The following is a 17,581-nucleotide window of genomic DNA, read 5'->3' on the forward strand; positions in this document are numbered from 1 at the left end:
CCCCAACAGAGGAAACGGGACTTGAGGCGTGAAGACAGAACAGGCCCTCCTGAGAACCTAGGGCTCTAGGCTGCGGGCTGACTGGGCGGCTTGGCAGCGGGAGGCGTGTCCGGGGCGTGTCCCAGGGGGCCCAGGGTGTGGTCTGAGAGGCGAGCCCGGGGGCGTGGCTCAGGATGCCCAGGGCCAGGGGTGTGGCCCAGGAGGCGGGGCCCAGGAGGCCCGTCCTCTAGATCTTGGCCCCACCCCTCGCACGCTACCACTCGCCTGGAGTCTGCGCCTTTCGCCACCGCAGATGTTGCTTCCGCGGGGAGCCATGGCTAGTAAGTATCGCCGTCCGATCCCGCAGCCACTCTCGGTGGGCCAGGGGAGATTTTGGCGAGGCTCTGGCGGAGACTCGTGCGCTCAGCTCCGTGCCCCGCGTCCCTGTCGCCTTCTGGGTCACAGGTGTGGTCGGGTGCGGGAGAGGGCGGCACGGGCTGGGCGGCCGGGCGGCTCTGACGTGGGCCCCACGCCCCGGAGTTTGCCGGTGTCTGGTTGGACCGGGTGAACACGGGCCCCGGAGCCACCCTTCCCGCCCCCTGCCGGAGACTCAGGGTTCTCCGTGGTGTTTACACACGGTATCCGAGAGTGTGGTTCTTCATCCACATCTCAGCTCACAGTTCCAGGGTCCTTGCTGTGCCCGCCGCGTCTGTGACCCCCACCCCCGGCGACCGTGCAGATTCCCCCACCCGAGACCCTAGGACATTCGAATTCTGACTAAACTACTTCACAACCCGCACCCAAGGATAAATTCCTACTTGCCACTGCATTTCGGATGAAGTCGGGAACATCTGAGGTTTTGTACTTTTAGGGTTGACCTTGAACCCGTTTTGGTCCGTTTGTAAATAATCCAAATCTGTCCGTTAGATCGTCAGTAGTTATGACAATCAAAATTTCTCCAGACAATGCCAGATGCCCACGGTTTCAGAACTACGATTTTTATCTGAACTGAGTAGTCCAGTCTTCTGACACCTATTCTGTCATATACTCAGCTTTCCGCCTGGCCCTCATCCAGCTTCAAGTTTCTTCCATCAAATCAGATAACATCACCCGAGCTTGTAGTCTTGTCCGAGAGGCAGCAAAACAAGGAGCCAAAATAGTTTCCCTTCCGGTAAGTATGAGGACAACCATCCCTTGCTGGGTGCTGAAGATCTAGCAAAATGGTGTTCTCCGGTTCTGGTTGTCCTGTACTCCAGCTCCAGCAGGGGCTTGGAGCTCCAGTGTTGTTCCATGTTTGTCGTTAGCATGGGCCTTTGTCATAGAATGGGTCAACGTGGCTAGTTCTTTATCTGTAGGATCTGTTCTCTTCTGCCTCAAGTAGTGCTTGTGTACTTACGTTGTTCCTTATATAATTACGCTTTTAGGACCAGAACGTGTTGGAGTTAGCACTCAACCTCAGCCTTTTCTGAGTAAAGTGTTTCCAGAGCCTGTAGCTTCCAGCTGAAGCTGTCCGACACTTAACTTGCCTGAAAATACTGAGCCCCAGACAGGGGTCCCCAGGAGTAGAGAAATCATGTCATCCTCAAAGTCCTTATGAGGGTCTATGGGTGTGGCTGTTACAGATAACACCACTCCCTGTAGCTATGGGGAGGTAATATGCCAGATTTCTGGTCCCCAAAGACCACCAAGGAGCCGATACCGATGCAAATGCACGAGAGTCTGTACTCCCAACCGTCACCGACACAGCGGATCTGGATTGAGAGTCCTGACCCTCAGATAGGCAGGGTTTTTATTGTGATTACAACAGGGGCAGGGTATTTCCAACTTGGCAGATACTTGATTGGATGGTATTTAGCAAGCAAGTCGTGTCCTATTTCTATTGGCTATCTACCCTTTTAGTTACCTATTTCGGCTTTGATATCGGGAACTGGCCTCGATATCAGGAATTGACAACAGGTGGTCATATAGCACTGATGCAGGGGGTTAATGCAGGAGGTAGAGTAAGTCACAAATGGGTTAAGCAAGCCATTTACAGAATGCAGAATATATGCAGTCAGGCTGACCTAGTACCAACTTTATTTTAACAATTGCGACCATGTTTTCCCATTACCACTAAGCAAGCTTGAGCGGGTTAAAACAATCCAGTACTCAATCATAAGTAAACCAACCCAACAGTTACCATGGCATTTCTACTACATGGTTATTTCCATAGTCTATGACTATGATCATTTTTTACTGTCCGTTACCATGTTGCTACCCAGGTACAGAGGGGAACAAGTGCTCCCTATATTTTTAAATGTCAAACTACAAGAAACTAGTCTCATGGGTGGGGGTGCAGGCCTCTATCATGGAGTCATCACCAGAGTTTAGAAGCTGTTACAATTTTAACACTAAAACTTATATTTAGTTACTCCAGTTTTCAGGTCAGCCCTAACAGTAACAGTTCTTGCTAATCCCATCTATAGAATTTTCAGAGCTCCCTGATGTTTTAATCAGGCTTTTAGCCCAGACTAAATGTGGCCATGGACTAAGAATGATTTAACACATGAGCTCCAAATCTTTTTTTTTTTTTTTTTTTTTTGCCAGTCCTGGGCCTTGGACTCAGGGCCTGAGCACTGTCCCTGGCTTCTTTTTGCTCAAGGCTAGCACTCTGCCGTTTTCTGTATATGTGGTGCTGGAGAATCGAACCCAGGACTTCATATATATGAGGCAAGCACTCTTGCCACTAGGCCATATCCCCAGCCCTGAGCTCCAGATCTATTTGCTAAACCAGTCTTCTTTATGGCACCAGTCATGGAACTCAACTGCACTTGTTACCTAATTATGGGATCTTACTGGTTTCTGTTGGCTGGGAATGAAAGCATTTGATTTCTGTGCATGCCTACTTCTCTGACTGACATGCATCTCGTACAAGCTGGGGACCTCTGAGCTTGAGATTCCTAGCACATGCTTGGTATATGGGCCATGCATTCAGTGCAAAGTGAGTAGATCTGGATTTTGAAATTTAGTAACTTTTGACCTATTTTTCTGACATGTCAGTTGTTGAAGACACAGCCCTCTACCCAAGTACCCATTAATGAGAAAGTTCAGATCAGAATGATAGAGTTAAAAGAGACTTAGAAACAGCTTGTTTCAGAACTCTGTATGTGTGTGTGTATATATATATATATGTACATATATATACACAAACTAATATACATAATTTTTTCTTGCTTTGCCTAGTTAGTAATATGACTTGGAACTAAAAAAAAAAATCATCCCAATACCCAGCCATGTGTCAGTCCAATTCATGGGGAGCCTGTGCACGCAAGGCTGAAAACTCATTGTTCAGCAAAGTTAATCTTGACCTCAACCAGGATGTGTTAGAGCTCACATGACTTCCTCTGTCTCCACCTGGGGCAGTTGCCTATTCTGCCTTAGGCCACAGGCCTCTAACTCTGGGGTTTTTCTTGGCTGTATTTTACCCATTCAAAGGAGCGCATATGTGGAAACAGCACTTGCCTTCTTCCCACAGAACTTTACAGTGGATCCAATGGAATGGTATTCCCACCCCCCCTATTTTTTCTGCCAACATCTTTCTAGGAGTGCTTTAATTCTCCATATGGCACGAAATATTTTCCTGAATATGCAGAGAAAATTCCTGGTGAATCCACACAGAAGCTTTCTGAAGTAGCAAAAGAGTGCAACATATATCTCATTGGAGGTAATTCCTTCCACGTGGAATAATAATGTCCTGAACATTACTAATATCAATGATTTTTGTTACATTTGAACTGTGCAAAATAATTCAGCTTGAGAAAAAAGTGAGTTTCCTAGGCATGGTGTTACGTGCAGATAATCCTAAATCTTAGGGGACTGAAAAAGAGGGTTGTGAGTTTGAAGTCAGCTTGGGCTATATAGTAAAACCCTATCTCAAAAACAAAAGGCTCAATATGATTATGAAGAGAGAATTTCTATTTAGATTAGCCCAATACACAAATGCTTTCATACACAATTATTTATGTAAAGGAATATTAAGTATTATAGAAAGGCAAATCAGACTAATACTGATGTGCCAGGCATTGGTAGCTCTCTGTAATCCTAGCTACTCAGGAGGTTGAGATCTACAGATTTCAGTTTGAAGCCAGTCTGGACAGGAAAGTCCTTGGGACTCTTATCCTAATTAATTCCCCAAAAGCCAGAAGTAGAGGTGTGGCTCAACTGATAGAGCACTATCCTTGAATAAAAAGGATCAGAGACAGCACCCTGTGTTCAAGCCCCAGGGCCAACACACACACACACACACACACACACACACACACACACACACACACACACACACCCCACCTCGTACTATTGATGATTTTCCTTGAAGGAGAAGAAAGCAGGAGAGAGAAATGTGCATCTAAGCCAAGCATGGGTGGCTCATGCCTGTAATTCCTAGTTACTTAGGAGGCTGAGATCTGAGGATGTGGTTTGAAGCCAGCCTGAGCAGGAAAGTCTGTAAGACTCTTATCTCCAATTAACCACCAGAAAACCTGAAGTGATGCATGGCTCAAAGTGGTTAGAGCACTAGCCTTGAGCAAAAAGCTCAGCACCCTGAGCTCAAGTCCCATTACTGCCCAAAACAACAAAAAAATGTGCATCTATAGGATTCATGGATGCCACCTATATAAAAGCAGTCTTATTTTTTTTGGCTTTGAAATAAAGTTTTAAATGTTGTATTTGTTAAAATAAAATACAGCAAGCCTGTATTCAGTAAATATAACAAAATTACGTCTGTTAAGATTGTAAATAAGAATTGGCAAATCGGGGCTGGGGATATGGCCTAGTGGCAAGAGAGCTTGCCTCGTATACATGAGGCCCTGGGTTCAATTCCCCAGCACCACATATACAGAAAACGGCCAGAAGTGGCACTGTGGCTCAAGTGGCAGAGTGCTAGCCTTGAGCAAAAAGGAAACCAGGGACAGTGCTCAGGCCCTGAGTCCAAGGCCCAGGACTGGCCAAAAAAAAAAAAAAGAATTGGCAAAGCAAGAGCATTCACTAATACAGACGCCTGTCACATGACATCTTGCCTTGAGGCGTTGAGGGATGTGATTTGTTGTTGTTGTTGTTGTATGTGTGTGTGTGTGTGTGTGTGTGTGTGTGTGTGTGTGGTTGGTATTGGGGCTTGAACTCACTTGGCTTGTTTTAAAATCACAGCTGACACCTTTTAGCTGTGCCTCCACTTTTGACTGATTTTTATTTTTTGTTATTCTAAGAGTGATATACAGAGGGGTTACAGTTTCATAAGTCGGGTAAAGAGTACATTTCTTTTATGACAATGTCACCCTTTCCTCACCCTCTCCCAGTTTTTCCCTCCCGTCCCCATCACAATTGCATAGCTCATTTCCCACATAGTGTCTATGAACACCACTGCCACATTTGTACTTCTGACTTTTTGCTAGTTAATTGGAGGTAAGATTCCCCTTCTTGGTTTTTTTTTTTCTGCCCCAGCTGACTTCAGACCTCAATCCTCAGATCTCAGCTTCCTGAGAAGCTAGGATTATAGATGTGAGCTGCTGGCACCCAGCTTGGGATATAGTTTGTTATAGAACCTAGTGAATTTAGGTTGACAATAAGAAATTATTTTATTCTAAGTCTTTTTATTTTTATTGTTACTGTAAAGGTGCTATGCAGAAGGGTTACAGTTATATGTCAGCTAATAAATACATTTCTTTTTGGATGTCACCCTTTCCCTCCCCTCGATCTTTCCCAGTTTTTTCCTCCTGCCCCCACCCTATTTTTTAAAACCTGATTTTTTGGCACCTAACCTAAGTATATTTTATCTGTACTTTGGAGTTTATCTCTGAAAGATATAGTTAAGAAAAAGTGCCTAAATAATGCTTAGAACAAACTTCATTATTGGCCCCAAATGACAGTTTGTCATGCTTTTATCTATTTATCACAGAATATTTGCTATTTTTTTCTTCTTACTGTTTTGTATATATATATATATATATATATGTATATATATATATATTTTTTTTTTCTCTAATTGAAAGGCTCCATCCCTGAAGAGGATTCTGGGAAATTATATAACACCTGTGCTGTGTTTGGACCTGATGGAAGTTTGCTAGTAAAGCACAGGAAGGTAAGAAGGGATATGAAAGTATTGTTCCTTTAGAGAATTTTCTGTGAAGTCTCCTAGTCCCTCCTACCATTTTACTTAGCTTACATTAAATAATACAGAGGTCCCTTGTATCATTGTGTACACCCATTATAGGTTTTGACTGACTGGCACAAATGCTCTGCTTGGTCACTTGCATGTATCTATAAATGAAGTTGCTTAATACTGTACATTTCTACCAAGGGAAGACCTCATTGTAACTTTGTCTTGAGGTTAATTTTATCTTTGCTCTTGTTGCAGCTACTCCATGTTTCTTATCTGGCTCTTTGTTTGCCTGGAATATGTCTTTTCTTCCCTTTTCCCTTCCCCCTCTTCTCCCTCTCCCTCCCATTTACTTTCCCTTCCTCCTCCCCTCCCCCTTTCCTCTTCCTTCACCCCATCTCCTCCCCCTTTTCCTTCTCCTACCCCTCTCCTTCCCATTCTTCCTCCCCTCCTCTTACCCCCTTCTCTTCTCCTCCCATCCCTTTTCTCCTTTATTCCCATTTACCCTTTCCCTCTCTCCTTTCCCTTTCTCTCTCCTTTTCTCCCTCCCTCCTCTTTCCTCCTCTCCTTTCTTTCCTCTTCCCTCTTTCCCCACCCCTTCTCTCTCTCCCTCCCTTCCTTTTCTTCCCCTCCCCTCTCTCCTTCCCATCCCTTCCCTCCATCCCTTCCCCTCCCCTTTCCTTCTCTTCTTCCTCTCCTTCCTTTCCTTTTTTCTTCCTCCCTTTCCCTCCCCTTCCTTTTCCTATTCTCTCCCCCCTCCCCTTCCTTCCTGTTTCCCTACCTTCCCTTTCCTCTTCCTTCCCCCTTTTCTTTCTCCTCTCCTCTCTCCCTTTCTCCCTCTCCTCTCCCTCTCCCTTTCTCCCTCTCCTCTCTCTCTCCCTCTTCCTCTTCCCTCCCTCTCCCTCTCCCCTCCCTCTCCTCACCCTTTCATTCTCCTCCCCTCCCCTCCCCTCCCCCTTATGACTAAACAGCCATTTTCTTGCTAGGCTCTACCACCTGAGGCACATTCGCAGCCCTTTTTTACTTTAGCTATTCTTGGTACTGTCTTGAGTTTGTCTGAGCTTGCTTAGACCACAGTCCTCCAGTTTACACTTCCTGCATGCTGAGATGATAGGTAGATATATGATGTCATGACACTCTTTACTGGTGTCAGCCTTTATTGGAGGCTTAAGTGGCCTAAATTGTGATCCTCCCAATCTTTAGGAGTATGTGTGTGAGCCACCTGTGAGATAAAATTAAAAAGCTGATATTGGTTTTTGAATTATATCTCTGTTGCTCCCCTCCTTTCCTCTCTTTGCTAGATTTTGAATCCAAGTCCTTGCACAATGTAGGCACTGCTACATTGTAGGTTCTACCTCTGGCCACACTAACTCTTTTCTTTTTTTTTGGCCAGTCCTGGGCCTTGGACTCAGGGCTTGAGCACTGTCCCTGGCTTCTTTTTGCTCAAGGCTAGCACTCTGCCACTTGAGCCACAGCGCCACCTCTGGCCGTTTTTCTGTATATGTGGTGCTGGGGAATTGAACCCAGGGCCTCATGTATACGAGGCAAGCGCTCTTGCCACTAGGCCATATCCCCAGCCCCACTAACTCTTTTCTTTTGAGTTATTGTTCTATGAATTATAATATATGTGTGTATATATATACATATATATATATTCCTACAATGCCACTTCTACCTTTTTCTGAGTAGTTTATTGTAGATAAGGATCTTACAGACTTTCCTGCTCAGGCTGACTTTGAACTTCGATCCTCAGATCTCAGTCTCTTGAGTAGCTAGGATTGTAGGCATGAGCCACTACCAGCGCCCAGCTAAATGCAGTTCTTTTTAGTGTATCTCCTCAATACTGAGTTTACCAGTTCATTTATGTGGAATATGCCCCTCCATTTATAAGACTACCTTCATTTCCCCTGAATTTCTTTTTATAGTTTTATGGATATAGTCTTATGTATTATTTGTTAGATTTATTCTTCATTGGCACATTTTCTTTTATATCAGTGAATTATTAATTCTACAAAGGAGTTTCATTGTAATGTTTTTATGTTTCATATAATGTAGTTTGATCTGAGCCATCACATTGCTCTTCTTACATTCTTCCCCCTTTTAAAAACAATTTTATTATCTTATTATCATGCATGTTTATGAAGTATTCTATCCTAATCACCTATCCTCTCCCCACTCTGATTGATTTCCACCCTTCAATATTATCCTCACCCTCACGCCCATTTTGACTACTGTTATTCTCTCTCTCTCTTTTTTCTCTTGGTCTGGATATGGTAGAGAATATGTATTTTTCATTGTCAGTCTGGCTTATTTCATTTAACATGACCATGTCCATCCAGTTCTATCTATTTTCCTGCGAACAACCTAATTTCTTTCATCTTCATGGCTCCTCATTCCCTAGACCTCTTGCCAATTTTGGACTTAGATTTTGATTCTGAGCCATCTTCACTTAGCATTTATAGTGAGTAAAAACATGAACACATTCACTAGGTGGAAAAATGAACTATGTAACTTTATGTAACTTGTGGACAGGGACTGTAGCAGAAAACTGGGGCAAAGTGAAGGAATGGGTGACATTATTCAAAAAAGAAATGTGCTCATTGCCTGACTTCTGAAAAGGTAGCCCCTCTGTACAACATCTTAATAATAAGGGTAAAATTATATTAAAAAACTCCAACACATTAATTATATTCCATTAAAACCATGGACACTGATTTACATGCTATATAAAAAATGAGTTATAAATTGCAGAATCATTTTCTGTAGAATTTTTTGTAGAATTCCTTTTTTTCACTTGTCAGCCAGCTCATGGGTGTATACTGGGCAAATTATGGGTACTGTTAATACCATTAGTCTTTGAGCATTTCATTATCTGACAGGAAAGATGTCTGTTATTACAGCTGTTAACTCTGCTGGGAAGGAGATAACCAAACCTATTATTTGTGATACAGATCCACCTGTTTGACATTGATGTTCCTGGGAAAATTACATTTCAAGAATCTAAAACACTGAGTCCTGGTGATAATTTTTCCACGTTTGAAACTCGTACGTACCAGATCAATTTACCTTTTTCAGCAATCCCAGATAAAAAAAGAGAGTATTCCTTTCTTATTCATTTTTTTTTTGTTGTTGTTTTTTTGCCAGTTCTGGGGCTTGAAATCAGGGCCTGTCCCTGGCTTCTTTTGGCTCAAGGCTAGCACTCTACCACTTGAGCCACAGCACCACTTCTGCCTTTTTCTATATATGTGGTGCTGAGGAATCGAACCCAGGGCTTCATGTATATGAGGCGAGCACTTTACCACTAGGCCATATTCCCAGTCTCCCATTTCTTATTCCTTTATATCTGTCTCTAACTTCTTCACAGAAGTGAGGATGACAGAGAACAGTCAGGAAAGAGTCTGGAAAGTTTGGGTTGAATGGAGAACTCAAGGTTTTGAAATGATTTTTGCTCTTCCATTTGGCCACAGCCTTTTATGCTAATCTGCAGAGAATGCCTGTTTGGCCACAATTGAATACATTCCTCTTTAATAGTAAGCCTTCAGACGGAATTCCTCGTATCTACTCTGAGGTAAACTGTGCCTTTCAGATGAAATTCCAGTAGGAGAGAACTTAAAAATTGTCTCCATCCAGGGCTCCTGTGTGTTAATTGTCCCTTCCAGTGTTTGTGATCTTGGAGGCTTGATATTACCCTGCTACATCATACGATATGACGCTAACCTTTCACTTGTACATTTTCTGTTTAAAACAGCTTACTGCAAAGTGGGCCTGGGTATCTGCTATGACATGCGCTTTGCAGAGCTTGCACAAATCTACGCACAGAGAGGTGAGATGGGGCAGGTGACAGAGGTGCTTCCAGTCTTGTCTCTGTGTGTGGAGGAGACTCATAGCACAGGCTTCACACAGAATGTACACACATGCACAGAATATCTTCACATCTAGCCTCTTCATCTCTGTTTGCCTAATCCAACTTTAGCTGTGTAGCACTGGTAAGTTTGGGGGTGGTATTTTCTGTGTGTGGTGGGGGGTTGTGTGTGTGTGTTGTGGGGGGAGGGTGCAATTTAACACACATCATGTAGTAAAGATAGGAATCATGTTCCTAAATGTTTGCTGGACCTTCAGTTTTAGTTTTAATTTTTGTGCCAGATCTGGGGCTTGAGCTCAGGACTAGGAGCTGTCCCTGAGCTTTTGCTCTCAAGGCTAAAGCTTTACCACTTGAGTCTTAGCTCCACTTCTGGACTTTTCCCACCTAATTGGAGAAAGAGTCTCTGGGATTTATCTGCCTAGGCTGGCTTGAAACCACGAATCTCAGATCTCAGCCTCCTGACTAGCTAAGATTATACGTATAAGCCACCAGTACCAGGCCTGCTCTTTTTGACCTCCTTTTGAACTTCTACTAATGGGTTTGGAGTCACTTGGAACCCAGCAGAAGTGCAGCAAGGTTGTCTACACTCTCATGGATTTCAGTGCTAACATACATAATCGGTGATATTTTGGTCACTACTGTCTCAAAGTATGCCAAACCATCCGAGCATCTTCATTCTAGTACCAAGTCTTTCTATTATTTGGCACAATACTTTGAAATGTTCACTTCAGAAGCAGTGTGTTTTTTAGTTTCCAAGTAGAAATGGTGTGAGGATTGATCGATGACCCATAAAACCCTTTTCTGGCACTTAGCACATTCGCATCCTTCCTAGACTCGCTCAGCTGTTAATAAAGTGAAGTGGCAAGGATGGTTTGAGTGCTTCTCAGCAGAAAAAGGAGCTGCATAAGCTCTTCATAGGCACTATTAAGCCGTCTCAGCAAGTGCTAGAAACTCCCCCCTCCCCCTCACCATTTCAACTGGAATTCTCACAGTGCATGTTACTTGACTTGTGACACTGACCATATCGAGCAGAGAAAACTTTGAGTGGCAGTTCTCTACTGTTTTTGTTGGCTATATGTTTTACACATGTATCTCTAAAAGAAGTCAGATCTATATCTGACTGACTGACATCTTTTTGTGTTTAGAAAGGGTTAAGTTGGGTAAGGAATAGAGGAAGACACTAGTGTCACTGAGTGCTCACCTGTTGTCTGGCTTTTCATCCCCCAGGCTGCCAGCTGTTGGTATATCCTGGAGCTTTCAATTTGACCACAGGACCTGCCCACTGGGAGCTGCTTCAACGAGGCCGGTAAGAAAGGAACCGAGCATCTCAATGTTTGTTCTTTGTGGAAAGAGTTTTAGTGTGGTGAAAGCACTGAAGTGCAGTTGTGGTGCTGGCATCCAGAGACAGGGTGGGATGTGTCTGCAGGAAGGGCTACTGCTGAGCATCCTCTTGTCAGAGGCCATGGCAACCTCAAGGATTTTTGAGGATGGGGGTTTTTGCATTTTTCAGAGCATTCAGTACATTGATTAGGCAGTGGTTTTATTTTTATTATTATTTTTTTTGCCAGTCCTGGGGCTTGAACTCAGGGCCTGAGCCCTGTCCATGAGCTTCTTTTGCTCAAGGCTAATGCTCTTCCACTTGAGCCTGTGTATGTGGTATTGAGGAATCAAACCCAGGGCTTCATGCCCTGAGCACTGTCTCTGGCGTCTTTGTGCTCAAGGCTAGCACTCTACCACTTGAGTTACAGCGCCTCTTCTGGCTTTTTCTATATATGTGGTGCTGAGGAATCGAATCCAGGGCTTCATGTATAGGAGGCAAGCACTCTACCACTAGGCCATATTCCCAGCCTGCCAGAAACTTTTATAGAGAAATTGTGTGTGTGTGTGTGTGTGTGTGTGTGTGTGTGTGTGTGTGTGTGTGTGTAAAGTGCTCTGCAAACCACGAGTGCCTCCAGAGATGGTTTTCTTCATTAACATTTCTTAACTGGGGAGTATAAATCAAATGAAGGCATGTACCTGTGGGAAAAGTATTCTCATTTCAAGCACACATGACAACCAAGCTTGCTTTCTTGCTTAGCTGTTGCTCTGCCACTTGTGCCCAACTGGCCTTAAACTCATGAGCCTCCAGCCTCAGCCTCCTGAGTGCAGGGAGACACGCAAAACCATGCCTGGCTCTATTTGCTCATCTTAAAAATTGGGTATTAGCTCTGATAATTCATTCTAGGTACTATGGAGATTTGAAGATTGTAGTTCAAAGCCAGCCTGGGCAGGAAAGTCCATGGGCCTCTTATCTCCAACTAACCACCAAAAAAGATAAAAGTAGAGCTGTTACTCAAGTAGTAGAGCACTAGCCTTGAGCACCAAAGCTCAGGGGACAATGCCCAGGCCTAAAATTCAAGCCTCAGGACTGGCAGAAAGAAAGAAAGAAAGAAAGAGAAAGAAAGAAAGAAGAGAAAGAAAGAAAGAGAGAGAAAGAAAGAGAGAAAGAAAGAGAGAGAAGAAAGAGAGAAAGAAAGAGAGAAAGAAAAGAGAGAAAGGAAAGAGAGAAAGAAAGAGAGAAAGAAAGAGAGAAAGAAAGAGAGAAGAAAGAGAGAAAGAAAGAGAGAAAGAAAGAAGAAAGAAAGAGAGAAGAAAGAGAGAGAAAGAAAGAGAAAAGAGAGAAAGAAAGAGAGAAGAAAGAAAGAGAAAGAAAGGAAGAAGGAAGAAAGAAAGGAAGAAAGAGAAAGAAAGAAAGGAAGAAGAGAAAGGAAGGAAGGAAGGGAGAAGAAAGAGAAGAGAACGAACTGATTGAGATTTTTTTTGGTGTGTGTGTGTGTGTGCTAGTCCTGCGGCTTGGACTCAGGGCCTGAGCACTGTCCCTGGCTTCTTTTTGCTCAAGGCTAGCACTCTGCCACTTGAGCCACAGCGCCACTTCTGGCCGTTTTCAGTATATGTGGTGCTGGGGAATTGAACCCAGGGCTTCATGTATACAAGGCAAGCACTCTTGCCACTAGGCCATATCCCCAGCCCTGTCCTCAAACTCTTAATCATCTTGCCTCATCCTCCCAATTTCTGGGAGCTAATATACATTATATTTTCAGAAATGGGAGTTTGTATAGATACAATATACTCTATATTTTATTTTCTTTCTTTCTTTCCTTCCTTCCTTCCTTCCTTCCTTCCTTCCTTCCTTCCTTCCTTCCTTCCTTCCTTCCTTCCTTCCTTCCTTCCCAGTCCTGGGGCTTGGACTCAGGGCCTGAGCACTGTCCCTGGCTTCTTTTTGTTCAAGGCTAGCACTCTGCCACTTGAGCCACAGCGCCACTTCTGGCTTTTTCTATATATGTGGTGCTGAGGAATCGAACCCAGGGGCTTCATGTATATGAAGCAAGCACTCTACCACTAGGCCATATTCCCAGCCCACTAGAGATTGAGATTTTAACTTTGTGTGCTACCGATGTTAATCCCTTGTTAGACAATTTGGAAGTATCTCTTCCATTCTGGAGGTTACGTGCTCTGTAAAACAGATCTATGGTCTGTGAGTTACTTCTTTCCTGTCCATTGACTGCAGGGCTGTAGATAATCAGGTTTATGTGGCCACAGCCTCCCCTGCTCGGGATGACCAAGCCTCCTATGTGGCGTGGGGACACAGCACGGTGGTGAATCCTTGGTGAGTATGTCTCAGAGAGGTGAGCTCATGGTGAGTAGCTTGCCTGGCTTCTACCTCGCACGCTCAAGGCAGGAGAAGCTGCTACTTGAAAACCATGCAAGAAAGAACTCATCCTGCCTGACTGATGGAATGCTTGGCGTCATCCCTCTGCATGATTTTCACTGTCAGTCATACCTAGGTTAAACAAGGCAGAGGTGATAGGTGGAAAGAGTTAGTAAAAGAAGCTCCTTAACTTTGGATTTTGGTTAAAATTTAGGCTGAGTGACGGTTCCTAGGGCAGGAATGTGTTACAGGGCAAGGACTTTGTTCCCAGTGTAATGATTAGAGGAACAGGGAGGATGGAAGTAAGGGAAACTATGACCCTGTCCTCTGTTGAAAGGGAAAGGGCTTGATTACTCAGTGAAGAGCATGTGAGACAGCCCCCTCATCCTTTGATGTACCAACCCCCCACAGTCTGCATGTGTACTATCTTCAGAGCACTTTTTGCACATGTGATCTCAGCTTAGACCACTGTCCTTATTAAGCTTGATTTGTAGATGGTATAATTGTTAGTTTGCAGAGTGAAAATGACTCTTAACAGTTATTTTAATCCAGGATTTTGAACTTAGAATTTGGCTTTATTCCATACAGCATGCACAAACATACACAACAGACTTCTCTCTCTCTCTCTCTCTCTCTCTCTCTCTCTGATGGGTATTTCTGCACTTTCAGAATAGACCAGTAACAAGAATGAGAAAGGTTAAATAGCACTGTATGGTCTCAAAGGGTCTGAAATTACAGCACTCAGAGCTTTATGTGTGGCTATAAGGCCTTAGAATACATAACCATTGAGAGGATACCAATGATTTTTCTATTGGTTCCAGGCTGTCTAAAGCCTTCAAAGTCCTGTGGTATGTACTACAACAGACACACAAGCTTCTGGTCAGCTCTCTCATGGGCTTAGCACAGCATGTTTGCCTGGTTGATAGTTTTGTGTTGCCTGCAGATGATATATTCAAATGACCCTTCACATAAAAAAGATTCCTTGGCCGGGAATGTGGCCTAGTGGTAGAGTGCTTGCCTAGCATGCACAAAGCCCTAGGTCCAATTCCTCAGCACCACATACACAGAAAAACCGGAAGTGGTGCTGTGGCTCAAGTGGTAGAGCGCTAGCCTTGAGAAAAAAAAAAAAAGTACAATGCCCAGGCCCTGAGTTCAAGCCTCAGGACTGGCAAAAAACAAAACAACGACAAAAAAAGCTCCTTACCCCAGCACCCTTACAAGTCAGGAAGGGTTACGCTGGCTTGAAAACTTTCGTGAACTTATATCAAGTTCCTCTGCGTACTTATTAGTGATAGGCTTCCTGTCTCTGGCTCTTGGGTGGCTCTGCTCCTTGGGTAGTTCTCCTAACTGTTACTGATTGAGCCATATGTTCTGACATAAAGTGATCTACCTTATATTTCTTCTGTGGGAGTATGTTGATATTGGGGTATGTGCCTGGGGATACATAGAAAGCAATTTTTTAATGCTAGGACAAATATTAGACAAGATCAGCAAAGGGTTTTGTTAAATGGCATTCACAGAGTTATTTACAGTGCATCTCTGCTGGAGATAGTTTTGGCTATCTAGTAAGTGGAACTAGTGATTATATCCTATTGTTATTATTAGAAATGGCTTGGGATGTTGGGGTGTTGTGTAAGGAAACCATCTCAAAAGGAACTCAGCAAGGCAAAGTTTATTTCTACAGAAGGGTGTGCCATCAACCAAAAATAGGGCAAAAAAGCACACAGAGCAGACAGGCTGTTCCCTTTTTATCCCTAACACGGCAGGCTTGTTTGAGGAGGATAAAATGTATTTACATAAAGTGAGAGACTTTGAGATAAGATTAACAGTACACTAACAATCTCAAAACAAACCCATACTCCTTACTGTTTTCTTGAACATTTGCAGGGTGTCTTAATTTCATGTTAGAATCACCAGTGAAGACAAAACCTTCCATTTCAAAAATACTTTTTTGTCTAAAGCATTTCCTCCTTTCCTTTCTTTACTTGCTGATATTGTCTTAGCAGAATCAACAAGTCAAGCCACCAGGCCAAAGCAGGAGTTTTTAAGCAACTCACTTTGATTGAAAAGATGTCTTTTCTCACATGCTGCCCAATTACTTTGGAGTTTCACCAGGGCCAAGAGTGTAAGCACTGGAAAAAGGTCTCCAGGTTTCTCTAGGTTTTTGAAGGAATATGGCTCCTGCCAGCATGGTTTGTGGATCCCCCTCTACTCCTCCCCAGACCCAGTGGGTTGAAACCTTTCCCCTAATCTGAAGCTGAAACCAGCTAGCATACAGAGAGGTTCCAGCAGATCTGGGGCCTAGCTAGGCCCTGCCATGAAACCCTCAGTTGTGGTACCAGCCTACACAGGTGGGAGTTGCTGATGAAGACTGACCTTAAGAAGGGGGTTGCTGTAACATGCTTGGGTAGAGATGGGATGGCACTTGCAGTTGGCTCAGGCTTTACTCTATTTGCAGATGTTTATAGCAGTAGGGAAGTTGCAAAACATACTAAACTTTTCTCACTATGTCTCACAGAGCTCAGATTTTCACTTTATAGAGTAGGAAATGCAGATTGCATGTGACTTGCCATAAGGTCACAGTTCCTGGAATACCAGGACAGGAATTCAGAATTGTTCTCTTTTGTTCTATTAACTGGTATAAAACATATGGAATACCCAGCATCGGTGGATCCACTCATTCTCCTTGAATCTCTTTCAGGGGGGAGGTCCTAGCCAAAGCTGGCACTGAAGAAACGATTCTGTATTCCGACATAGGTAAGGTTTCCCCTGCTGCTGTTGCTGCTGGTGAGTCTGAGTCTAGGAGATAGAGAGGACAGAAAGGGACCTCCAGATTCTTGTCACCCTCAGAGAAAAAGAAATCCAAGGTGAGACAAAGTGTGGCAGAGGGAGGAAATTACCGAGTGAAAATAGACACTCAAGGAAATAGAAGCTTCTCAGGAGGGTGATGCTTCCCACACTTCTCTTCGTGAGTAGTATACTAAATCTTGGCAGTGTGATACAAGGTTACACAGGTCATTTATTTCTCAAGTCACTCCAGTGACAAAGAATATATCTTTTTTTTTTTTCTTATTTTTGCCAAACCTCAGCCTTCTGCTCTCCCTTTTCAGCTCAGGGCCAGTGAGTGCTCTACCACTTGAGCCACACCTCCACTTGCTACTTAATTGAAGATAAGAGTCTCACAGACTTGACACAGGCTGACTTTGAACTGTCGTCCTCAGATCTCAGCCTTCTGAGTAGCTACTCTTTCAGATCAGAGCTAATAGTCCAGGCTGGCTGAAATATTTCATTTCTTTTTCACATCAGGGTACAGGTCGAAAAATCAGACATGATGTCCATAGTTGAAACTTTTTAATACAAATCCTAGATGGAAGGTTGTTGATTCCACATACAGATACTATATAGGTTCTGACATTCCTTTAACGTCCTGACATTCCATTTAACGTTCCTTTCCTTTCTTCCCCTTGATCCTGTCAATCCCTCTTTCACAGTAGTTCAGGTCTCTGATGTCCTCAGTACTAAGGTCAAGTCCCCAAGCTATGACGCTTCAATCTCTTGGGAGGAAAAGCTCCCTTTTTGCCTATCCTCATTTATCCTTGTCTAGATTCTAGTTTCGAGCCTAAGACCTGGGTATGTAGCTCAGTGCCAAGTTGTCTGCATTTTGATTAAGGCCAGTGTTATTGAGTCACTTGCTGAGATTGGTTACTTTCACAGTTTGGGAAAGAACTCCTCCTGGTTAACAAGGAGCTGCAAATTATTGATCCTGCACTTTCCTATTTTGCAGACTTGAAGAAGTTGGCTGAAATACGTGAGCAAATACCCATTTTTAAACAGAAGCGATCAGACCTTTATGCAGTGGAAACAAAAAACCTTAAGATATGATACTGCACACGAACAGCTATTAAATTCTTCATATATTTTT

The 17,581-nt window shown here is 43.6% G+C and overlaps 1 protein-coding gene across 1 annotated transcript; it reads left to right on the top strand.

The window, feature by feature from the left end:
- The first annotated feature begins 229 nt into the window (after positions 1-229).
- On the top strand, positions 230-17,581 carry Nit2 (nitrilase family member 2). The gene is made up of 10 exons (XM_048346500.1): positions 230-320; positions 1,032-1,150; positions 3,562-3,682; positions 6,003-6,091; positions 9,061-9,154; positions 9,858-9,932; positions 11,199-11,277; positions 13,519-13,617; positions 16,361-16,416; positions 17,444-17,581. Exons 1-10 carry the CDS (start codon positions 293-295, stop codon positions 17,539-17,541), a joined length of 858 nt encoding a protein of 285 aa, XP_048202457.1. The 5' UTR covers positions 230-292; the 3' UTR covers positions 17,542-17,581.

The sequence above is a fragment of the Perognathus longimembris genome, chromosome 5 (assembly GCF_023159225.1).
Source record: "Perognathus longimembris pacificus isolate PPM17 chromosome 5, ASM2315922v1, whole genome shotgun sequence".
In the NCBI taxonomy this organism is placed as follows: Eukaryota; Metazoa; Chordata; class Mammalia; order Rodentia; family Heteromyidae; genus Perognathus; species Perognathus longimembris.

Coding starts and splice junctions, on each gene's coding strand:
- Nit2 (XM_048346500.1), top strand. CDS start 293: ATGTTGCTTCCGCGGGGAGCCATGGCTA. Junction 321..1,031: donor TCCGCGGGGAGCCATGGCTA/GTAAGTATCGCC, acceptor TCATATACTCAG/CTTTCCGCCTGGCCCTCATC. Junction 9,155..9,857: donor TTTTTCCACGTTTGAAACTC/GTACGTACCAGA, acceptor TGTTTAAAACAG/CTTACTGCAAAGTGGGCCTG.